The following is a 24,934-nucleotide window of genomic DNA, read 5'->3' on the forward strand; positions in this document are numbered from 1 at the left end:
AACAGATTCTAGTATCTTTGATTAAGATCAATATGTGAAATATTCAATCATAATTAGCAGTGGTGATCATAGACTTGCTGACCACTGTACCGCTACTCTTCAGGTTCAGTGCAGCACAAAGTGAAAATACATATCCTAAGCAATAACCAAAGTTTGTATGTCTTCCTAGACCAAAATAAATACCAAAGGAAGGAATAGTTGAGATGGTATGCAAAAAGGTCTACCCAATCCTCTGAGATGCAGGTGTTGCAATCCATCACCCAATCTTCGTAAGGCATGTTCGATTATACACAGCTATCCATTATGGTCCTCAAGGATGCCAAGATCAAAACCCTATTTGCAACAAATGACTCCGTTAAGAATAGAGTTTTTTATCCTCTCTTCTTGGCCTCCACCTTTCCTCTTGCGACTGAAACTAGACTCTCCACATAAGTAATAGCCTGTGATACAAAAACTGAGCCTGGAAGATTTCTAAGTTGAAGATGCTTAATTTCCTGAGCTCCGAAGTCATACAACAGTATATGTCCTTTGTCGTTAATTAAAGCAAGCTTATCATCTACTAGAAGAAGCTGATCATGCAATGTTAATTCTACTATGAGGGGTCCAATTACAAATTGTTTGGTCCAAGACTCCTCGACCCCATATTCATTCATCACCCATATATCAAATTGTTTTGTCTGTTTTAAATCATAAATAATCAAAGCAGCACAATCATTTAACACAGCTGCAGTTTTCCAAATCTTCTCAATATGTGAAATATCACCAAGATTTGGCATCTTCATTATTTGAAACACTTCGTCCCTCATGTCAAAGCATACAATGACCTCACAATGTCGTCCGTGTTTGTCCAAGATGATACAACCAGGCCAATGATAAACTCCATTCAAGTATAAGTTATTACTACATTCACCAGGAAAATTAAGGATTGAATGATCAAAACCCGTGTCGATTTGCCTCCAGGTATCAGTACTTAGGGTGTAAATATGAACAACTGGATGTAAAATCTGGTCAATTAAGTCATATAGAACTGTCGAATAAGTGCCAATCTGAACCAGCTTATAGTCATTAGATATGTGATCATAACCAAATGCAAATGTGGGATAATCGTAGCAAACATTAGATGGACTATGGACATGACTAGGAGGATTGGGAATGACCTTATATTCTCTAACTGCTGGATTCCATAAGACCAAGCGTGAGCTTAATTCTCTTAAGCAAATTATTCCGTTGATGCAATCAGATATATATACCAATCTCTCTGGAATAAACGGCATGTCCAGACTGACTCCAGAATTAAGACCCTCAGCTAGGTGCATAGACATGACAGACCTTTGGGGGGTGGTGGTACTATCTTCAACCTCAACGAGAAGACTTGGATTTTTTTGAGAAGAATGGTGGCGATGGTGTTTGGCAATGAAAGTGTGGTTTTCAAAAAGATTGTACCATGACTTGTTTACACACTTGAAACGTATTATAGAGATCACTGGAAGCCTTGTGAGAATTTCTTCCAACAAGTCTTGTGGTAGATAGGAATAGGACCTTAACCTCCCCATGTTTGTTTATTGATTGATTGTGGAGGCAAATAATTCATAAGAGCAATGTTAGAAACAGAGAAGAGAACCGACTTAATTAGGGGCTACTATTTTTAACGTAGGAGTGTTACAAGTTACAACCCCTCTAGAGTCCTTTACTGGGTGTGTTTTATTGTCTACCAAGAATCTGTTTCCTTTTTAGAGAAGGATGAGGATGACACGTTTTTAATTAAGGAAACCCTATTTGATGGGTCCAAAAATATTGGCCAGTATTTGTATCCTTCCCAAACTTCTAACAAGAAGACTTTAAATTTTAAGCATGATGATTTTTATCATACCAAAACATCACTTTTTTGTATAAGTACATAAGAGTTAATGGAAGTTAGGCCCACGGATCATTTTGTGAATATGGAAACCTCAAAGAGTTATAAATAAGAATTGAAACCTAGGAGTATTTTTGCAAATGACCCAACCCTATCGGATGTTTTTGCGAAATAAAATTTTGTTAATCATAAATTCCAGTGGGTAAATTATAGGTTTGCATATACTATTAATATAAATCTTATATTGTACTTTTTTTTTAGAAACAAAATCTTATATTACTAGTACAATGTAAACTAAGAAGTTTCAATTTTCCAATTCAAATTATATATGTTCAAAGTGCATAATTTTGTTTTTATCCTTTTATTTTTTGGGTCAATGTGGTTATAAGTCAAAACATTAATCTATAATCAGAACTTATTGCAAATGTGTACAATATTGTACACATTTGTTTAGTGTATAATGTAAATCTTACATTACTAGTACAATATAAATTAAGAGTTTTCCAATTCGAATTTTAGATGTTCAAGTTGCATAGTTCATTTTTATCCTCTCTTTTTCGGGTCAACGTTGTTAGGACATATGTGATTTAATGTTAGAAACATATGCCGATATTTTATGTAATTGGCTAATCCTTTGACAAAACGCACTTTACTTGTAATTGGGTAAATCTAGGATGTGTTTAATGCTTCAAGAAATAAAGTTTCAAGTTCAAGTGTTAAACCATGCAAGTCTGTCCAAGATACAAATGAGAAAATGCTGGATTTTAAAACTTGATAGCTAGCTCGATACCTCTCAATAGCTCGCAACAGATACGAAAATCAGTTTTTCAAATCTGATTTTCGGCCCATGCTAATGTATTTGTGTAGGGTTTCTTTTCTCACAACCCTAAACATATATAAAGCTTATTTTAAAGGCCGTCACACAAGAGAATACAAGTAAAACACATGCAAAAAGTGATCGATGCCTTATTCTCTTTGAAAGAAGCTATTACGTCTTTTGCGCCTTAGGGTTTTATAACGAAGTGCTTCTCGATCTTCATTGTTGATGAAATAAAGAACTTTGTGGCCAACATCTTCTTCAAGTTGGTGAATTAGTCATGTACTAGGAGTCGTGCATCATTGTTTAGTTACGTACTGGGATCTGTGCAAAAGGGTGGCATTCATATATTGAAGAGTTCAGAGGTTCGGAAGCAGTAGAAGGTTTCTGTTTTAAGTTCATCTACAGGGATTGTAGAGTCTAGAGACAAAAGTTTTGTACTAGATCTAAAACTTCTCTTTACTATAGTGGATTGCTTTTCAGGAAGGTTTCCTTCCAGGTTTTTTTACTGTGAAACTAGTTTATTTCATTGGTTTTCCTAGGTCATCATATCTTGTCTTATTTATTTTTCCACTGCATGATATTGACACGATATATATGTTTGTATGTTTTAACAAAGTTTATTAATAATAAATCTAATTAACAACTTGGGTTTAAAACTTGTTAATTCTATCAACCGGGGTCTATATTTCCTAACAAACGTGGTTATAAGTCAAAACAAAAATCTATAAATAGAGCCAGTAGTAGTTAACCCTGTTTCAGTAAACAAACAATTAATTAGAACTTAGTTTGCAATTCTTACAGGCACACGCGTCCTCACGTGTGGGGCCCACACTTCCGGCTAGGGCATGGCTCTGATACCATCTATAACGACTCCGCCTCAACTGTGTAGATATTGTCCGCTTATGGGCTCATGTCCCTCACGGTTTTGTTCTCTCTCAAAGCACACAATACTGGGAGAAAAGACATCTATCTACACATTAAAAGGAGGTCATTCCTTATAAATACATTCTCATGTGCTTCTCTAGGCGATGTGGGATTCTATGGAATGCAAGACCCCCATTTTTGGGTCACTACAAATGATTATCCATAGAGCTCAGATTTAGATGGTCTCCAAGGAGACACTTCTGGAATTGAGTTTTCACCCAAAAGTAACTGAGAGTACCAAATTCATCTTATGTACCAATATGTTGAGATTTACTGAACAAGTTTTCAGTTTGTCCTAAGTAGTTTAAAATCTCTTTATGCCATTTGATACTCTCATGTTCTCCAAAATTTAATGCAATATCTTACGTAGTTGGGTCCAGCCAACAGATTACATAATTACTTATGAGAACCATCCAAGTTTAGTGAAACATGGAAACTTCATTGTACCATTTAAGACTATCCGAAAGTCATGAAGAAGTATCAAGAAAGTTGATTATGCAAAATCAAAATCAAATCATGTATTGGAATTCAGTGCCATGCATTTACAGATGACAATGACAAGCACATACTAAATGGCCAATTCGACGAATTCGTGTTCATCACCCACCTCTAACAATGTGATAATATAAAATTCTTTGCTTTTGTGCAAGAATCCATTGCCCGAGCTGAAGATTGGCCTGGAAGGGAGAAGATAAGAGCCCAAGAGCCCAACAATGATATGTCACATGCTCTTATGCTCATTGCTCAGGTATAAATATGACCCCCAAAAAAAAAAAATCACCCTTTTAAATTTCCAAAGTAGAAAACTAAGGCTATGTTTGGATGGGTGGATTTTAGGGAGGATGGAAAAAAAAGAGTGGAAAATAGGAGAGAAAATGGGTGGGAATGGTGTTTGGATGAGAGGGGGAGGGGGAGAGAAAAGTGGTGGGGCCTAGTTATTTTCTCTCTGAGCCCACCACAATTCAATCACTCCAAAATGAAGAGAAAATGGGGGAGAAAAGGAGGAAGAGTATATTGGACAAAATTGCCCTCCTCTATCCCATGCCAACTTTTTGTCTTTCCAGCGTGTTTTTTTTTTTTTTTTTTTTTTTTTTTTTTTTTTTTTTTGGCCTGGATAAAATCTCTACAGGTTTGCACAGTACGTTCACGTTGGTTTTGGTTTTGGTTTTGTTTTTTTTTTTTTTTTTTTTTTTGTGGATAAAATTTTGCACAGTAGCGGTTCTTCTTTTTGTTTTTTTTTTATCTCTTTTTTTTTTTTTTAAATATCCTTTTAGCATTTGCTTATTTTATATATAAATAAAAAAATTAAAGTGTCCATACAATTTTTTTTTAATAATAAATGTGTTACTTTTTGTTTATATATTTAGTAAGGATATAATGGTAAATTTATATCAACTTCATTTTTCATCATCTCATTTTTTATCTCAACTAAACAAAAAAGTTTTCTATCCTTCCACTTTTCCACCCTTCCAACCAAACACAAATAAGAGAAAACTAAATCTTTTCTATCCTTCCACTTTTCCATCCTCCCACAATTTTCTATCCTCCCACTTTTCCATCCTCCCAACCAAACGGATCCTAAATGTCGACACAAGCTAATTTCAAAAAATCTTTATTGGTCCGGGACGTTCCAGAATATTATTTACATGTTAAGACTCAATTATCTAGATTGAAAACTGGTTCCAAACACAAGTATGAAATGTAATTGGCATTACCAAGCTCTAACTACACCCTTCACAGCTCCTTAAGTACCATTCTATGCAATTATTTATTTATTTATTTTATAGAAAATCTCCACGTTAAATTGGAATAGGACGCGATTTTTCTCGGTCCAAAACCAAGTTTCAGATTTCTGATATTAAAATTACAACAAAATTATAATTGCACAATGTGTAACTATAACTAAGCATTGCTATTACAGTTCAAATAGAAGTGGATGGGAGGAAAAAAAATGCTATCTATATAATATTTAAAAGTTGAAGAGTAGGATTTAATATTACCACTCTCCTATTGAGTCACAACATTTGCCACCTCATTCAGCAAAAAAAAAAATTGCCACCTCACCATTTTTTGTATTGATTTATTCCTCTAATTTTTTGGATAATATTAAATATAGTAAACTATCTAACATATTATTAGAAAAAAAATCCAAGATGAATGTGTAAAGTTAATTAGTTAATATATTTAATATTATCAAAAAATTAGAAGAACAAATCAATAAAAAAAAATGGTGATGTGGCAAATGATTTAGTCTAGTTTGGTCCATTTTGGTCTATTCGGTTTATTTAAGTCAACTTTAGCCCATTAGGACCAGTTCGGTCCAGTTTGATCCATTTTGGTGTTTACTTAACCAAACGAAAAAAATAAATAAAAATCTACATAAAAAATTGTATTGTTCCATGCATTGCATGGACTTGCAACTAGTTCCAAATAATAACCAACAAGAAAAGAGATAATTTAGCAACTTTGTTGTGAATATATTGGAGTGAGTGTGTTTCAAACACTTAACCTGTACTTTGTGTCTCACATTGGTTAGGGATAAACCTTGTTATAAGTTTATAAGCCTTTGCATATCTTAAGTAGTAAGTTGGAATACAATGAGCTAGGTGTTGGCTTGGGCTTGGGTTTGTTATACCTCTCTTGGGCCTCATTCCTTTTCCCTTTCCTTTCCTTTAAGCCCAATTCGGTTCTACCTGTTGGGCATTAACCAAGCAACCTGTTTGGGCATTTAATGTGCTACCCATTGGGCATGCACAGTAACCGTTGGAGCAGCCCAAGTCCTTTGCTTACTTGGCTTATAAAACCCCACAATTCACACTATTCATATAATTCATTCTTCATCTTCTCTAGCCGTCTCTCTTCTCTGTTTGCTCTGGTTTTTTTGCATAGAAATTTCAGCTTCATTTTTGTTTTTAGTTTTAAGGAAAGGAAAATTAAGATTGTTCTTAGTTATTCTTGCTTGAGTGTGTGATCAACTTGAAGAAATCACTATAGTCTAATCTTGGGAGGCTACTTGGCCAAGAGAGCCATTCGCACCGAGTTCTATTTCAGGTGGCACGAATCAACCTTTAAACAACTTTTAAAGACAACGCATTTTGAGTGATTCTATTGTTTGTGAGATCTTTCTAATTCTATCTATTTATTTTTGTCATTGCTAATTTTTAGGGTTTGTATTGTTGGATCAAAACTGGTTTATTTAGCCATATTTTCCAATAGAATATACATCCATTTGGGAGAATATTAGAATATAGCTAGCATTGGTGATCATATTGCTGACCACTCCACCATTAGTCTCTAGTTCAAGTGTAGCAGAAAGTCAAAATGTAGATAGCAATAACCAAGTTTGTATAAATCTGATTAGACCAAATACACACCAAAGCAAGCAAAAGTTGAGATGTTATGGAGAAGTCTACCCAATCTCCCAACCAACTCTCACTCTAGCTTGACCCACACATGTTGCGAGGCATTTCCCATTCTTCACGAGGCATGGTCAGTCTCAACAAACATAGATTTATGCAATATAAACAAAGATACATTAATGACTGAAATGTTTCGCATTATTTACTTCCCCCAAACTTTTTAGCACAATCCAACAAATTAATTATACATTGACCCATCAACGAATTATAGAGATTGAGTAGGAATAGAGAATTGAAATGTTACAACACATTATCTATATTAGATACAATATCACCTTCTCTAAAGCACTCATTATACTTAAAAGATACACATTAAAATACATAGTATAATTCCTATATATATATATATATATACACACACTTTAAATATTATTGATATATAATCATTTTATATTTTGTTAACTCTTTAAAAAATCTTGTAAGAATATTATTAGGTAAAAAATGTAAATTGTCCATATTATTTTTATTAATTCTTAGTTTTTGATATTGTGAAGCACTTTTTTTTTTTTAATAGTTCATTAATTTTAGACTTTTTGGTTTTTGTATTCAATAACTCATTTGGATTAATATTTATGATGTGATCCTACATTTGGCTACAAAATTAAGAAATAAAAATCTTTAAAAATAAATAATTTAGGACACATGCTATAAAAATTGGACTTCCATTGTAGAATTTAATTGAATTTTCTCTAAGATTTACCTCTCTCTCTCTCTCTCTCTCTCTCTCTCTCTCTCTCTCTCTCTCTCTCTCTCTCTATATATATATATATATATATATATATATATATTTAGATACAGTATCACCTTCTCTAAAGCACTCATTAACAATCATTAGTAGGAAAATCCTTTAGACTCAATTTTTAGCTCAATTGATACATCAGAAAGAAACTTTAATGGTTTCTTGGCATGATGTTAGAAAAATTATCTTGGAATTTCAAATCCTAATGTTAATTAAAAAAAGAAAAAGAAGAGAGAAACAAACATATGGTACACAAATAATTATTAGGAGCAAGGATATACTAACTCTTAAAGACATTTCCTCCCGTCACTGAAACTAGACTCTCCCCATAAGTAATAACATGTGGTAAAAGAACCGAGTCTGGAAGATTTCTAAGTTTAAGATTCTTAATTTCATGAGCTCCGAAGCGTACATTAGTATATGTCCTTTGTCCCTAATTAAAACAAGCTTATCATCTACCAGAAGAAGCTCATCATACACTACTGTGAGGGGTCCAATTACTAATTGTTTGGTCCAAGATTCCTCAATTCCATATTCATTCATCACCCATATATCAAAGTCTAGTGTTTCTCTATCATCGAGTCGTTCAAATCATAAATAATCAAAGCAACACAATCATTTAAAAGGGCTACAGTTTTCCAAATCTCCTCAAAATGTGAAATATCACCAAGATTTGGCATCTTTATTAAACACTTTATCCCTCATGTCAAAGCATACAATGACCTCACAATCTCGCCCGTGTTCATTCAAGAGGATACAGGTAGGCCAATGATAAACTCCATTAAAGTATTCATTACTACAATAATCGCCAGGAAAACAAATGATTGTGCAATCAAAACTAGTGTCAATTTGCCTCCAAGAATCAGTACTCAGGGTGTAAAGATGAACAACTGGATGCATAATGTATTCAGTCATGTGGCCTTGATCTGTCCAATAAGTGTCAACTTGAACCAGCTTATAGTCATTAGATATGTGATCGTAACCAAATGCAACTGTGGGATCATTTTAGTGTATGTTAGCTGGACTAGAAACGGGACTAGCTAGGACGTTTAGGAATGGCCTTATGTTCTCTGATGAATTGCTGGATTCCATAAGATGAATAATGAGGTGAAATCACTTATGCAAATTATTCCCTTGATGCAATCAGATATATAATCCAATTTATCTTGAAAAAATGGCATGTCCAGACTAACTCCTAAATCAAGACCACCAGCTGGGTGCAGGGACATGACAGACCTTAGGGTGTTACCATCTACATTCTCAATCAGAAGAGTTGGATTTTTTTGAGAAGAATGGTGGCGATTATGTTTGTAAATGAAAATAGGGTCTTCGAAAACAGTATACCATGACTTGTCTACACACTTGAGACGTATTATAGTTTTCATAGGAAGCCCTTTGAGGATTTCTTCCAACAAGTCTTGGGGCAAATAAATGTTGAAGCTCTCCATATTTGATTGATTGGTGAAATGTGAAACTCAAGTGCCTATTGATCTCTCTTCACGCAGGTCACAACCACTAACCGCAATGCCCTCACAGCGCACACACTCTGAAATTTGAAAACCCTCATGTCCTATATGCTATGTATGAAACGTTTTGATTTGTCCCACTCCTATGCGGGTAGGAATTCTTCTCATAGCCGACTTATATGCTCTCTTTTTTCCACTTGGTTTTGGCTTTCGATATAGCAAAGAACTTCTAGTTGTTTGGACCAAATTTGACAATTCCGCTTCAGTTTATTCATTGGAAATCATCTTAGACCAAATAATTAATTGAGATGTCTTTGACAAAAAATATTAGACATCCTAGGCCAAATATAAATCATCCTAAACCAATAACCAAGTTTGTATAAATCATCCTAGACCAAATTACACACCAAAGCAAGCATGAATTAACATGATTTATGTCCCTTGATATATTTAGGCAATATGAACAAAGATACATTAATCTACCAAATTTTTTCTCATGATTTATGTCCATAATTTTCTTTTTATCACAATACCAATGCAAAACAAATTAGCAATCCATCAACAAATTCTAGAGATTGAATATAAATACATAATTGAAATTTAAGCTTCACTTTTTTTGATGTAAAATATTTGATGGAAAATGTTTTCCTATTTTCAAGTGTTTGTTTGCTTGTAAAATGTGGTTGTAAAATATTTTCAGTTAATTGTAAAATTCTTTATAAAAAGTTGTAAAACATTTTAGTTTTAAAAATTTGGTAAATTTTTTTACAAAAACACACAATGGCTTCCCCTCACCCCATCTAGTGGCTAGGTCACTAGTTCGATAGGCTGCGTAGCCGAGACCAACAATTCGATGGCCAAAACTGCCACTTTGGCAACAAGTGCATGGCCAGAGCTATCGCTCCGGTGATAGGTGTTGGTTGTCTAGTCAATAATGATGGAGGTATGATAATTGAAAACACCTTTCCGACCATCGATGATGGTGGTCTAATGGGCTGAGACATCTCTCCGACCACTGGTGCTGGCGGTCCGGCCACTAGTGCTGGCGGTTTGGTCACTAGAGACACCACTTTGGCGGCAGTTTCTGGTAGTCCGACTACTGATTTCGATGGTTTGGTCAATTGACTTCCAACACCGACAACTTCAATGGCTAAGTCACTAATTTTGATGGTTTGCTTAAAAAATTTTACTTGTCATACCAAACACTTAAAAATATTTTACTAAAAATGTTTTATATGTAAATATTTTACGTTTGAAAATATTTTACTTCAAAACAAGCAGAGTTGTGTCACATTATTTATATAAGTTGCAATATCACCTTATCACCCATTAACATTCACTATTAAGAGAAAAAAAACGTAATTGCACTTAATCTCTTACATTCTGAATTTAGCTAAATTGGTACATCAAAAAGGCACTTAATGGTCTCTCGGCTTGTTGATAGAGAAATCATCTTGGAATTTCAAATCCTCACGTACTTCAAAAAGAAATTAAATAGCATATATGGTATACAAATAATTATTTGGAGCCAAGACATATTAAATCTCAAGCAAGCACGCTTATGTAGGAGAAGACACAATCACACCCTCAAAGCTTATAATAAGATGCTGAAATTTTATTAGAATCAATCTCACTAAGAATATTATTGACTACAATAAAGCCCTTTATATAGGCTATTATTAAATCCTCTCCTAGAAGAAATAGACTCTAAACAACATAATCCTAGAATGACTAGATTAGTAATAAACTAATGGCAAACAAAAAAGAACTTAAGAACTTCTAAATCAAATAGGAAAATGACTTAAAACATAATAAGATGGTACAGCCAAGGACAGTCCATTCAAGGTTTTTGGAAAATATTAAATAGCCCTTATTGTAGTACAACTTAATTAAAATTTATCCAAAAGTTTTCTATCCTAAAAAACTCAATAACAACTAAAATAACCTATGAAAGGTGTCAAGAAGGTCACACATTAGATCTTGCATTAGGTATGCAAAGGCTCTAACTCTCATAGAAATTTCCATCAATGACAGAAACTAGACTCTCCACATAAAGCACAACCTTTGCTACAAAAAATGATTTTGGAAGATTTCTAAGTTGAAGATTATTATTTATCTGAGCACCGAAGTCACACAAGAGTTTGTCCGTGACCCGATCAATCAAATGAAACTTATTACCTAATAGTAAAGGCTGACAGCACATAAGTACCAGTAATTCATCTGGGAAGAAAGTTCTAATTACAAAACTTTTGGTCCAAGTTTCCTCAACCCATATTCATTCATTATCCATATTTCAAAGTTACTTCCCTTCATCCTCGTGTGTATCGTAAAAAAAATCAAAGCAAGACAATTACTTAACACAGATAAAGTGTTAGAAATGTACCTGATAGGCCATGTATCACCAGGATTTGGCATCCTTATTGTATGAAACACCTCATCTCTCATGTCAAATGATACAATGATCTCACAAGTCCTCTTGATCCCCTTGTGTTTGTTCCTAGAGCGACCAATCCAATGATGAACTCCATTCAAGTATATTTCATTTGAAAAATATAATGGAAAATGAATGACTGAAGGTTCAAAAGCGGTGTTAACTTGTCTCCAAGAATCAGTTCTTAGAGCATCTCCAACAGAGCTAGGCATATCTAAAATTTGGAGAAAAAAACTACTATTCACGCCCAAAACGAAGTCCAGCAGCCTCTCTATCTCTATTTTTTTTTTTAGATTTGCTACAGTGACTCTCCAGGTCTGGAGAGCACTGTAGCAATCACTGTAGCGTTTCCAAAAAATATTTCTCATTAAACTAATACCGGTTGAATTAAAAAAATAGTTTTTTCTCTTTCCTTCCTTTCTCTTTCTTCTTCACTCCGTCTCTCTCTTGCTTCTTTAGAAAAAAACTCTCTCTTTGCTTCTCATCAGAAAACGACGGTGAAGCATAAAATCGACGAAGCTCTCTCACAAAACGATCTGCCCAGATATTTTGAAGCCCAAATCGTGGCTCAACCACCAGTGAGGAAGAACGGAAATCTGAGAACATCGGTCAACAATGGAAATCTGAGAATATCGGTCAACAACGGAAATCGGTACCCAAAATTTTATTTCATGGTTTTTTTTGAATAATGTTTGAATTTATTGGTGGTTTTGCATGATTTGCTATTGCTACTGTCTGGATTTAGTTTTGGATTTATGGGTTTTTTCTATGTATCTCTGATTTGTGTTTTTCTTTTCACTCTGTTTCTTGATCTCATCTATAGATATTTAATCAATCTTATTTAGAGTCAATAAGCTAATCTGATTCCTTTTAGTTTCTTATTTTTTAATAAATTTTTTGGCTTCATCTCTATTTTTGCATGCCAACTGTTCGACTTAAGGCCTTCCCTGATACAGAGCTTAATCCCTTTCTTTCTTCCTTCCTTCTTCTTGTTCTTTTATTTTTTTTTCAATGCATTTTGATTCATGTGTTACAGTAATATGATTGAAATCTTGCTCTGAGGAAAACAGAGAAGGCAGGGGGAACTTGGGAAATTTTTTCTTAGACAGTAGTTGTTGAATATATATATAGACACACACCAACAGAGAGGTTTCTGAGAGAAGCAATGGACGGGAATAAGAAAACGGCGTCATCTTCTTCCTTGACTTCTGAACTTTTTAGGTCCAATTAAAGAATCTTCTTCGTCATCTGGGATTTTTGGGTCTATCTTTGTGCCTTCAACCAAAGTATTGGTTTTAATCTCAGTTCAATTCTGTTGTTTTGAGCTAATGTTTAGAATCTATAAATATGTGATGTATTTTCTTTGATTGTTTCGATTTGATTTTCATTGATTTGATTTTTTTATGTTCGTCTGTTTTTTGCATTTTATGGTATTGGTATCAATTTTCATTTTACAGTGGGCACCTTCTACAGTTTGTCCATCTCTCTCTCTAAAACTTTCTCTCTCCATCTCAATTGAACTGATTCATACTCCCTTGTCATCTCCAATTGAATTGATTCATCTCAAAGTTCAGGGAGTGTGTGAGCTTTTTTTCCATGTTCTGTTATATGTCTTTATCATACTTTATGTTTCGGAACCTAAAAGATTGGAGATTGGATATAATTTTTAGTTGCAAGGGTGATACAATAGATTGCAAAGAGATGAAGTGGTAATTCCACAGTGCAAGCATCCTATATAATCATGGTAATTCCACATTGCTAATAAGAGGGTATTGAGTTACAATTGGAGGGTAATAAGGTAGCTTTTAGGGATGAAAAATGCTCATAATATTGCCTTTATTTTTGCATTTGTTGCTGCACTAGTTTTATCTGCTAAAGGCAGTCTTGACATACATGCTTATTAATAATGTCATGTAATGGAATAAGTTGTAATAAGTAATTAGTGTTAACTATCAACTAAATGCATATGGAAGAGAGCTTGCTATGTTTATTCATTAGCATTATGTGTTTTTATTTTTTGTTTTTGTTACTAGGGATGGATTCGGGTATTCCAAGAGGCACATCATTCACTGATCTTATAGAAGATAGCTTTAATGATTATATGTCTGGATCTTCACATATTAGTGATGAAGACAGTGTTCCACAAGCCCAAACATTCAGCCAAATGTCTCCACCCCAAGTTGAATCCACAACCAAGAAATCACAACGTGGCATCAACTTCTCCATAGAAGAAGACATCCTTCTTGTGTCTGCCTTTCTTAATGTCAACCAAGATGTAGTGAAAAGTAATAACCAAAAACGCGAAACATATTGGACGAGAATTTGGGAGTACTACCACAAGTGGAAGACCTTCACTTCTGAGCGTACGGTGGGTTCTCTTATGAACCGATGGTCAACGATTCAACTTTCCACCAATAAGTTTTGTGGGTTTTTGTCACAAATTGAATCGAAGAATGAAAGTGGTAAGACTAAAGAAGACAAGGTAAATCTTATAAAGAAATTTGTGTTAATTTGCTAATTTATTCCAATTGTTTCAAGATAGTAACTATAATCTATTTGTTAATTGTTCAGCTTGTTGCAGCAAGAAACCTTTATAATGCAATCCAGGGCACCAAATTTCAGTATGAGCATTGTTGGAATCTGTTAAAGCACTCACCAAAATGGCTGGTTATTGTTAACAATCAACAACCAAAAAAAATGAAAAAAAGGAGATTTGAGCCATCTTCACCTTCTAATCTGGAGTTTGAACATTTAGAGGATGATGATGCTCTACAAGTTCCGATTATAAACTTGGAGAGACCACCAGGGGTGAAAGCTGAAAAAGAAAGATTGAAGAAACAAAAATGCAAAGAAGGTACGACTTCTCACATAGAAGATGTATTGAATGTTATGATGGAAGAAAAAAGAAAAATGAATGAGATGAAAATGGCTTGTATTGAGAAAGGACGTCTTGCAGACCATGAGCAAGAGATGGCTCGAATTCTTCTTGAGGATAAAAAACTTGAAACGGAAAAAATGAAAATAGAATTGGCTATGAAAAATTTGAAAGAGGCAAATGTAATGGAAAAAATGAGATTGGATAGATTGAAGGAGGACAATGAAATGGAGAAAATTAGAATGAAACAAGTGAAGGAGGAAACAGAGATTATGATGATGGATGTAAGTACGTTGTCTTCAATGCAACAAGAATATATTCATCAGCGCCAAATGGAGATCCTTGAAAAACGAAGGTCTAGTCATTAGACTATTATTTTCATCAATGCTCTTGTTTTGTATGATTAAGAGAGCGCTTAAAACTTTATTTTGTTACAATATGATTCTATTGACTAAGGATACATGTTGGGTCACTCACTTTTTTTTGTTGCAATGTGATCCTACTGTACTATATACATGTATCCAAGATGATGTTCAACTTTACAGCTAATTTTCATTAGCTTTTAAATTGTAAAGCTTCTTTTGTATCAATAGCTTGCTACAATGAAACAGGCAGGTTTAGTATTTAGTGTTAACTGTGAAATGTCAAACTTTTTTTGTATTGATGTTTTTATTCTTTAATGTAGTACTGGTGAGATTCATATATGCTTCCCATGACTAGCCCCTATTGGTATCATTGCTTATTTGCTGGTCGTTGACAGGAGGAGTGGGGTTAATTTAATACATTATGTTCTTTACAATTGTGTGTTAGTTCTAGATTTTATTCTTAAGCTCAGTTCTAGATTTTATTCTTAAGCTAAAACAATATTGCTTTATCCAACAAATGAGTGACTATGCGATTTTCATGAATACTTCTAACTGTAGCTTGATCTTCATGACTATATGTCTTGTACAAGTACTTTAAAAATTCTATGTAATTTGAAATTTATCAAAACTATGTAAATCTTAAAATTTATCAAGTTTTTTGAAACATATGACTATTGAGAAATATTACCATTTGAAAAATATGACCCTTAAAAAAAAGCCTATATAATTGTTGAAAATTTTGAAAAAGTTTTGAAAAAGTTTTGAAAATTTTGAAAATGTTACCGTTGGGAAGTTTAAAAATATAGCTGTTAGAAATTTGAAAAATATAGTTATTGGGGAAGAATAAAAAAATAATAAAGAAAGATTAAAGAAATAATAAAAAAAGAATGAAGAAATAATATTTAAATGAGATAGAGAAAGAATAGAGAGTCTGTTGGAAAGTGTATTTTAAAAAGTGGGTAGCTAAAAGCTAAATGTCACTGTTCATTCTCCAAACAGGCAAAAATTAGGCAAAAATTTAGAGAGGCTGCTGGAGATGCTCTTAGGTTGTAAACATGAACAACTAGATGTAGAATATTGTCTCTGGAATAAGTGACAATTTGTACCACCTTGTAGTCATTAGAATTGTGATCGTAACCAAATGCAAAAGTGTTACCATGGAAAGTGTTAAATGGATGACAGATATGAAATGGAAGTTTAGGAAGGACCTTATATTCTTTGATCGCTAGATTCCATAAGATGTAGCCATTAGTTTCATCGCCTAGGCAAATTATGTCGTTGATGCAATCAAATATATAAGTCCCCCCTAAAATAGACTTCTTTAAGCTCTTTGAAAAAAAGGGTATGTCCACATTGATTCTAGGATAAAAACCCCTACTTCTTCATCAACAGAATGAGGGGAAAAAGTGTATTTGTCTTGGCCCTCAATGAGCAGACTTGGAATTTTGTGAGAAGAATGGTGGTGTTGGCATTTGGCAATGAAAATAGGGTTTTGGAAAAGAGAGTACCATGACTTCTTTACAAACTTGAATCGTATTATAGATTTCACTGGAAGCCTTGTAAGGATGTCTTCCAACAAATCTTGCAGTAAATAGTAGGAGCTGGACCTGATCTCCTCATGTTAAGTTTGGTGAAATTGTTGTCTCTGGCTGAAATATGAAAACCTTTACGTACATCCTCTATTTTTTATATGAAACGCGGTTTGACTAGTCATATGCGGATAGGGATTCTTCTTCAATAGTGTTACAACATAATCAACGATTAAGTTGGCTTCATTCATCAGCCACTTAGAATACACCCCAATCCTTTTAAAACCATTTTCTTTCTTGAGGAGTTGGATTCATCATGGGCTTGGGCAACTCTTTTTGTAAATCTACGGGAATTGAAAATTTTAGTCTCTGGGCATTTTGCAAGAGAGTCTGTGTTTTGGGCCTGTTATGTTTGTATTAAGTAAGCTCCAAGTGGGCGGTTTTGGTTCATGAAGAGATCCTTAAGGCCTGATCTTATTTCTATGGGAATTTCGGCTTCAAAGCCTTATAATGAAGTTCATTAAAAAAAAAAAAAAAGTCATAAATAGATAGCAAAAAGGGTAAAAAGTAAAATACAAAGAAAGTCTTGAGATTTGGGTTAATGCTAATCATGTCTAAAATATTTTTATATTGACCAATTTTAGGTTGGTTATGGATTTAGTTTTTTTTTTTAATAAATCGTATTTTTGTTCTTCTAAAAAACATAAAGAAAATAAATAAAAGACAGCAAAATATGTTTGGACTTGGATTTCAACATAATATAAGACATTTATGACCTGTTTGGTTGGAGGGGGGAAGGAGGGGGAGTAAAGGGGAGTAGAGTAGAGTTGGCTAAAAATAAACTAATTTTATGTTAAATCTACTCTACTCTACTCCCCTTCAATCCAAACGGACCATTAGCAAGCAACTAGTGTTGTATTTGTTTCAATGCAAAATGTTTTCTCCAATTTTGGATGTTTTGTCTTTGGTTGACAATAAAATAAGCCCACTGGGGCTGCGTAAATTGTTTTACATTGGGCCTAAAACACTTGCTTAGATTATTAGAAATTTATAACTTTCATTGTCACAATAGGGACCTCTTTTTTTATTTCATTTTATACTCAAACAATCACAACTTGCGTATTTATCTATTTATTTTAAATAAAATTACTTAAATTTAAAATAGAAAAAAAAAATTAAACACATCACAAGTTGTAATTGATGAAGTATAAAGTGTAATACAAAAAACTCTATGGACTATTTGTATTCGAAAACGCCATATACATACAAACAAATACGAATCCATTTACCTACTCTTTATGTTCTACTTCATAGTTTATACTTCATCAATCACAATATTTCATGCAATCATTTTACTTTCCTTAGAAAATAATCAAAGTCTGTAAATGGAAACAAAAAAAAAAAAAGTTAATCTATACGTTTATATAAAATATATAGGATAGTGTTCATGCCTTGTGGTATTGTGAATCAGTGAAGCCCATCTGGATGTCTGACAACAATTTTTCTTTTCTTCGTGCACAGAATTTCTCCAAATTTGAAGATGTGTTTTAGGTTTTGCGTGTGAAAGTTTCTCCTAAAATGGTTGCTCTTCTTGCCATTGTTGCATGGAGTATTTGGGAGCGTAGGAACAGGGGGAAAGAGGCAGAAGACTTGGGGCATTGATGCAATTTTTAGTCGGGCTTCGGAGCTGTTAAAGGAGTTTCAGGATGTGCATAAGAAGGTTCCCCAGGTGGCTGCTCGTAGTGAGGATATTCGATGGAAGCCACCCGCATATGGCCTTTGTAAAATCAATTTTGATGGAGCATTGTTTGCGGATCAGGCTTGTGCAGGCTTAGGGGTGGTCATCAGGGACTCAGAGGGGCAGATTATAAGGGCTTTAAGGAAAGTAAGACATCCAGGGTCAGTTGATATGGTGGAGGCTTTAACTGCAAGTAGGGCCATCAGTTTTGCCAAGGAGCTTTGTATTCATCAAATGGTGGTTGAAGGGGATTCGTTGTGGGTTATCAAGACCATTAACAATGCTAGGCCATCGTGGACTATGTTTGGACATGTTATTGCAGAATTTCAAATTTTATCTTCCATTGTTTGTTGTAGTTTTAATCATGTTAGGAGAGAGGGTAATAAACTAGCTCATGCCCTCGCTTATAGAGCAGTTTTATTTGCAAATATTGACGTGTGGTTGGAAGATCTACCACGAGATTGGATGATGTATTGCAGTTTGATTTTCAGTAATAAATTTCCTTACCTTTTCTCCAAAAAAAAAAATTATATATATATATATATATATCGTTCTACTAATTTTCTATATATAAACATATAGATTAACATATAAATAAATTATAGAAGATCTCCTCTGGGCTGGAGGGGGAGATTGTTGGGTGTTTTGCACCTTATAGGTCCAGCTCACTTGTTTGTCAAAGCTCATTTATGAGCTTGTCTTCTCAAGCTTTACTTCAAGTTAGTTTTAGTTTAATGAGATATATGGCTTAAAAGTATGGAACACACTAAAGTAAAAGAAAATTTGAAGGAAAAGAAAAGAGGTAATTCGACCTAGTAAGAGTTGAAGCAAAAGGTGAGAGCCAATTAGCCATTTACTGAAGAGAAGTTCCAGAATGTTGAGAGAAATACAAAGAGGTTCATGAGGTGCAATCTGAAATTGAGATAGATACACAACGAGAGTGTGAGAGAGTGAAAAAGAAAAATGAGATATTTTTTCTTTGCTCAAGCAAAACATTAGGAAGATAAATTGGCAGAGTTCTCTTGGAGATTTGAGTGCTGCAACCACAGAGTGTTGGAGTGTTCAAAGGAAGATCTTACTAGTGGGTTTTGTGGTGAGATTGTATTTTACTCCTTGAGATTTATTTGTTGTATATCCAATTTATTATGAAGTCAAGTTTAGCATAAACTTGAGAATTGTAATCTCTATTTTCATAGTAGAAATTTTTTGGAGTTGTCTCGTGGTTTTTCCCACTACACTAGAGGGTTTTTCATGTAAGATTTGGTATTCTTGTGTGGTTGTGTTTCAGTTGATGCTTGCTGAATTTTTTGTTTCCATATTATATTACTATTGTTTGGTAGTTATTTATTTTAATTCACACATAGACATTGAGGGGACTTATGATTTTTCCCCAACAATTTCACCATGAAGAAACTTCAAGTTTTGAGTCCAGAAAGTATTCTAGCTTATTGCAACTATGATAGGTGGCAATACTGTTGCTCTTCAACTTTTATGCCAAAACTGGCCTTTTTTTTGTTCTTTGCAGCACAAATGGAGATAAGCAATGGATTATAAAGTAATTAAGAGAGGAACATAGAATTAAAGTAAAGGGTAATTGAAATCTTTTATTAAGCAAGTAAAGTTTGATGGGCTACAAACAACAGCTTTTAGTATCTTGATTGGAAACCGTCCACGTTTAATGGAAACAATGTCATTTTTATACACAAACAACCCATGTTTAATAGAAATAGTGTCATTTTTTATACATAGCAGAAACTTCATTGTACTATTTAATATTAGGAAAAATTTCTCTAAACTTAGGGCAGGATTCTATGATACTTACAGTTACTACAACACAAAGCAACTGGTGGCATCCCCCATAGTCTCAACGTTGGGTGCTGACCTATCATATTCAAATATCCGAATTGAAAAAAGTTTGAAACTAAATGTAGCTTCTTTAACTTCACTGAATTTTACTACATCTTTAGTATTATCCAACTACTCCGACAACAACTGACACAAGTCTATAAGAACTTCAATGAGTGAAAGCTGAAAGGGGGCCACAAAAATAAGCATCTTCCCCTTAGTAGTAATCATACTGTCATCACTACAAGAAAAAGGCTATTTTGCAACAAAGTTATTACAACAAAAAAACATTATGGTGGCAATAAGCATAAACATGTGTATATTACTTTTTGTTGCAATAAGGAATTAAAATACTAATATATTGCATCAGTATTTTATTTGTTGCAATAACTTACTGTTGCAATAGACTTTTCCCAATTTTAAATACCCCCCTTCTATTATGCGCACAAAATATCTGAGTCAACCTTAGCGTTTAGATCGAAGAGTGAGTTTATAGTTTGGAGAGAGTGAGATTCCGGAAGTGAGAAGCCACCTCGAGATGGCGGTAGTTGGTCATCATGGCAAAGCAAGGAGGCCATGGTGGTCCAATTTAGGGAGAGAGGGTTGATGAGGTTGAGGAGCAAACTATCGCCGTTGATAGCGACGATGAGCTTGAGTGAATCGGCCTTGGTGGTCCAATGTGGAGGGAGACAAGGAGAGCCCAAAGAGAGGAGAAGAGAAGGTCTAGAGAGAGACATTTTTGGTGATGATCGAAAGGGCTTAAAGCTCCAGCCATGGAGGTTCAAATGGCAAGTATTATCTTAATCCACTGACTCAATCACTAATTGCAATTTATTTTGTAATTTAGGACTTCAAATCATCAATAGTTTGATTGATTGAGGGTTTATTTAGGTTAGTTGATTGTTAATTCAGTGGCACAAGTCACTCATAGCAATAAACTTTTTTTTTTTTTTGTTGGTAATTTAGGGTTTCAATTCATCATCAGTGTTTTGATTGACTTATTAGTTGATTGTTAATTCAGTGGCACAAACTCCCTTATAGCAATTTATTTTGTAATTTAGGGTTTCAATTCATCACCATTATTTTGAATGATTTAGGGTTTATTTATGTTTGTTGATTGTCAATTCATAGCAATTTATTTTGTAATTTAGCTTAAATGATTGTCAATTCAATGGGACACTCATAGAAATTTATTTATTTTCATTTTCAGTTTTATAGAAAGTTCTTTTTTTTTTTTTTTTGGCAGTTCAATTTGTTTTCTATTGAAACTAAGTTTAGTAACAGCAAAAAAATTCATTGTTGAGTTTATTTTGGTGTGATGAAGAATTTTCTCTTTCAGCACCTTCATTTCTTAAATGCAAAAAGAAGTCACTGTGTACAGAGCTGCGCTAAATGATTCCTAGAATTAGTTCAATTCTAATATACAAAGGCCCCATAACAAATTTATTTTAGATTATCTTGGATAGAATTCATGGTTGAATTGTCAATAAAGAGGTGATGATGGGGTTTAGATGGAGAAGAAAGCTCTTTAATTTGAAAGGGTACAATTTAGCCAGGGGGAAATACAGAGAGACTTCATGTGATGCTCAAGCCATACTCTTCACTTTTAACTAATCCTCATCCATGTTTTCAGATAATTTGTAGTAAGAGAATATTTTCTTATTTTTGAGATTTTTTATGTGTCATGCCATCTTGCTTGTGAATGTAGGGATGTCTCTTTCAACAAATTTTCTGGAGATCTTCCAGTTTCCTTAGGTTTGGCATCCTATCTTTCTTTGTTGTGAGTATTTAATTGTGCTACATTTTTCTTAAAGAAGCATTGTTCTAAATATTTGTGCACATGTTTAAACTTCTTATGATATCTGAGCTTGTGGTAGATATTTGTAGAACAATCAATTGACTGGTTCTATTAATGTTCTTACCAGTTTGCCTTTGACTAATTTATAAGTTCTCTTTTTTTATCTTGTGATTTAGAGTTACATTATCTACCTTCCTACTGTTATAACACCCTATATTTTCTACAGAAATGTTGCGAACAACCAATTCAATGGATGGATACCTCAAACTATTATTTCAATCCCTAATTTTATGTAAGTGGTCATGCATCTTGTTTCTTATATGCCAATTTATTTAGTAAATTCAACCTTTTGCAACACTTTTAACTTAGTTTTTAGGAATGAAACAGATATGATGGAAATTCATTTGACAATGGCCCTGCTCCTCCTTTGCCACCATATACTCCTCCTCTTGGAAGATCAGCTACTAATCGCATTTATTCTGGATCTCATGCACCATCGACACATAATTCTAATGGTGGATCATCTAATTCTGATAAGGGAAATTTAAACTTATAATATAGCATGTTTAACCTACAAATTTTATTAATTCAACTAGTTGTATATTGATGATTTATGATAATGAATTTATATGGTTGAATATATATATTGAGTATGGATGAAGTATTATACAATTTTTGTCTAGATTTTTTTTTTTTTTTTTTTTTTTTTGATTTTGTGAATATATGTTTATATTGTTAACAAGTTAAATATGATGTGTTTAGTGGAAAAAAATAGATTTAATATATGTAGTGGGCCTTTTTGGTTATATCGGGCTAGGCTGCCTTCTACAGTACTGGACCCAAATATTCAGAGTAATGGAGTTGAGGCTGGTCCAGCTACAACTCAATTTGGTCCGGCTTGTGCGCAAACTATGCCTCATTCGCCAAGAGCGCGCTTACGGCAGACAGAGTTTTATAAAGAAAGCAAGGGGAATAAGTGAGTAGTATATGGGTTAATCAAAAGAAGAAAGAAACTATATCAAATCTGATCCGCAAGACCAAAACCAGAGAGGGAAGAACGTCTCTTCTCAACATTAATAATCTCCTAGGGAAATCCTGCTGTGGAAATTAATCACTTTGAGAGAAACGAACCTGAATGGTTGGTGTACAAGAGAATTCTTTGTTTCTGGTAGAGAGCAGGACTTTGAAAGGAAGAGAGGGAATCAACCCATTGGTGCATGCCTGCCGCTCTAACTCTCTATCTTTTTCTTTCCTTCTCCTCTAATATTCCCCTTTCTTATCTTTTTTTCTTTCTTCTCTTTTTCTCAGTCTTGTTTTCTATTCCCAAGTTTTTCAAGTTCCTATACCGTGGTCCTGGTGTCGTCCCCTGTACACGGCAAAGGCCTCTTTTTATAGTGCCTACCGTGACCAGGTTTTACTATTTTAGCTCTTAACCACCTTTGTCTGGTCTGGGTGTACTTGCCGACCACCACTGGTCTGTCTGTGTGCCACTCCCTATCACCAAACAAAAGAAAACTATTTTGTTTGTTTGTCTGTTGTGGCACCCTTCCCTACTATGGTGAGGGTGTCTTCTCTCTCCTTATCCCTAATGGCATGCACCTAGTGGTTCCAATTCGACTTTATTTCTTTTAGGTAGTATGTCATCCCAGTAGGACACTTCCTCCAAAAGAGCCCGAGCAGGAACCTTAGAATAGAATTTTCCCCTCTCCCCACCGCCAAACCATGCCCTCTTACCTCTGACTCATGACCTCACTGTGTCTTATATTGGTTGGGTACAAGCTAGTGATGTCTAGGCCTTGTGCGTGCCTCTCTTCCATGTATGTCCAAAATCTACCTGCTGCTCATGCGTTCGCCGTGGTTGGCCTGCACAGTTTGCCGTGCGTTTTTTGACTATTTTCTGGTTTCCCTTTCTTTTATGGCTTGCCCCACTCAGGGGCTGGGCCTTGCTTAACGGTGGGCTTTGCCTTTCTTCAACCCACCCTTTTTTCTGCTATCATCTTTTGCCATACCACTCTATCATTCCTGCTGCGAAGTTGTTTACCCCAATCCTGCTGGGCCTCTTTGAGCCTGCCGTTTATTTTTCTCCTAATGGCCTAGTACAGTCATTAGTTCTTTTATTACATCACTGGCGGGCTCTTATCTTCCATTTGTTTTCTCTTAGGCGTCCCTGACCCATTTGCTTTCCTTGGGCTTCCTTGGCCATTTTCTTAACTTTGCATTCTCATGGGCTTTTACTGAGTTCTTTGGGCTTCCCTGGCCCAATTACATTATCTCTCATTTTTGGGGTTCATGGGCTTGCCATCAACCCCTTACTTTCTTTGCTTTCATTACTTTGAGCTTGTTGTGGCCCATTCTTACTTTTCTACATCATATACTGCACATGGTTTGCTTTTTTTCTCTCTTTCCGGGCTCCTTTAAGCCCATTTGCCTCCTTAAGGCTCATTTGCCTCCTCAAGGCCCATTTGTTTATCTCATGAGCCTGAAATCCATTATTCCTACCACTTGGGCTTAATGGGTTCTCTATCCATTTACTAACTCTTTTCTGTCGCATTACTGGGCTTTTCCTTTCCACTTAGACTTCCAAAATAACCATCAATAATATATATATATATATATATATATATATATATATATAATTTATTGCAACAAAAAATTATTGTTGTGGTAACTTATCACAACAAAAAGTTTTGTTGCAATAGGTTTCTAGAGATACTTTATTGCAACAAATTATTGCTGCGGTAACTTATAGTAACAAAAGGTTTTGTTGCAATTATTGTTGCGATAACCTATAGCAACAATATTTTTTGTTGCAACAAAGTATTTTTAATAATAATAAAATTATTTTATTGCAACAAACTTAAGGCAACAAAAATTTATTACAACGAAATTTTTGTTACAATAGGCTATTGCCCCAGACTTTTTTACAACAATGGGCAACAAAAAAATTTCATTGCAATAGAGGTTTATTGCAACAAAAAATTTTGTTGCAATAATGCTATTTTCTTGTAGTGCATCCTAAGTCTCAACAGTATCCTTATCAGAATCACATCGGATGAAATGAGCCATAACAAGAAAAGTAACAGAAGGTTTTGTTGCAATTATTGTTGCGATAACCTATAGCAACAATATT

The 24,934-nt window shown here is 34.3% G+C and overlaps 3 protein-coding genes across 7 annotated transcripts; 2 read left to right on the forward strand and 1 right to left on the reverse strand.

The window, feature by feature from the left end:
• Positions 1–371: 371 nt before the first annotated feature.
• Positions 372–1,553, reverse strand: LOC115972302 (F-box/kelch-repeat protein At3g06240-like). The gene has a single exon (XM_031092541.1). The coding sequence runs from the start codon at positions 1,551–1,553 to the stop codon at positions 372–374; it is 1,182 nt and encodes a 393-aa protein (XP_030948401.1).
• Positions 1,554–12,072: 10,519 nt separating this feature from the next.
• LOC115978353 (glutathione S-transferase T3-like) lies at positions 12,073–14,942 on the forward strand. Of its 2 annotated transcripts, XM_031100373.1 has the most exons (3): positions 12,073–12,306; positions 13,688–14,136; positions 14,226–14,942. In XM_031100373.1, the coding sequence occupies exons 2-3, from the start codon at positions 13,690–13,692 to the stop codon at positions 14,895–14,897; spliced, it is 1,119 nt and encodes a 372-aa protein (XP_030956233.1). In that variant the 5' UTR covers positions 12,073–12,306; positions 13,688–13,689; the 3' UTR covers positions 14,898–14,942. The 2 variants fall into 2 exon arrangements, with proteins under 2 accessions (XP_030956233.1, XP_030956232.1); XM_031100372.1 differs by lacking the exon at positions 12,073–12,306 and having other exon boundaries at positions 13,414–14,136.
• Positions 14,943–20,387: 5,445 nt separating this feature from the next.
• Positions 20,388–22,454, forward strand: LOC115976860 (protein STRUBBELIG-RECEPTOR FAMILY 6-like). 4 transcript variants are annotated; one of them, XM_031098374.1, is made up of 4 exons: positions 20,388–20,798; positions 21,715–21,761; positions 22,031–22,096; positions 22,192–22,454. In XM_031098374.1, exons 1-4 carry the CDS (start codon positions 20,583–20,585, stop codon positions 22,358–22,360), a joined length of 498 nt encoding a protein of 165 aa, XP_030954234.1. In that variant the 5' UTR covers positions 20,388–20,582; the 3' UTR covers positions 22,361–22,454. The 4 variants fall into 4 exon arrangements, 3 of the variants coding, with proteins under 3 accessions (XP_030954234.1, XP_030954233.1, XP_030954235.1); XM_031098373.1 differs by having other exon boundaries at positions 20,388–20,794; positions 21,715–21,786; XM_031098375.1 differs by having other exon boundaries at positions 20,388–20,794.
• The last annotated feature ends 2,480 nt before the right edge of the window (positions 22,455–24,934 follow it).

The sequence above is a fragment of the Quercus lobata genome, chromosome 2 (assembly GCF_001633185.2).
Source record: "Quercus lobata isolate SW786 chromosome 2, ValleyOak3.0 Primary Assembly, whole genome shotgun sequence".
Taxonomy (NCBI): Eukaryota; Viridiplantae; Streptophyta; class Magnoliopsida; order Fagales; family Fagaceae; genus Quercus; species Quercus lobata.

Coding starts and splice junctions, on each gene's coding strand:
- LOC115972302 (XM_031092541.1), bottom strand. CDS start 1,553: ATGGGGAGGTTAAGGTCCTATTCCTATCTACCACAAGACTTGTTGGAA.
- LOC115978353 (XM_031100372.1), top strand. CDS start 13,615: ATGCATATGGAAGAGAGCTTGCTATGTTTATTCATTAGCATTATGTGT. Junction 14,137..14,225: donor GTAAGACTAAAGAAGACAAG/GTAAATCTTATA, acceptor TTAATTGTTCAG/CTTGTTGCAGCAAGAAACCT.
- LOC115976860 (XM_031098373.1), top strand. CDS start 20,583: ATGGTGGTCCAATTTAGGGAGAGAGGGTTGATGAGGTTGAGGAGCAAA. Junction 21,787..22,030: donor GCATCCTATCTTTCTTTGTT/GTGAGTATTTAA, acceptor TATTTTCTACAG/AAATGTTGCGAACAACCAAT. Junction 22,097..22,191: donor ATTTCAATCCCTAATTTTAT/GTAAGTGGTCAT, acceptor GGAATGAAACAG/ATATGATGGAAATTCATTTG.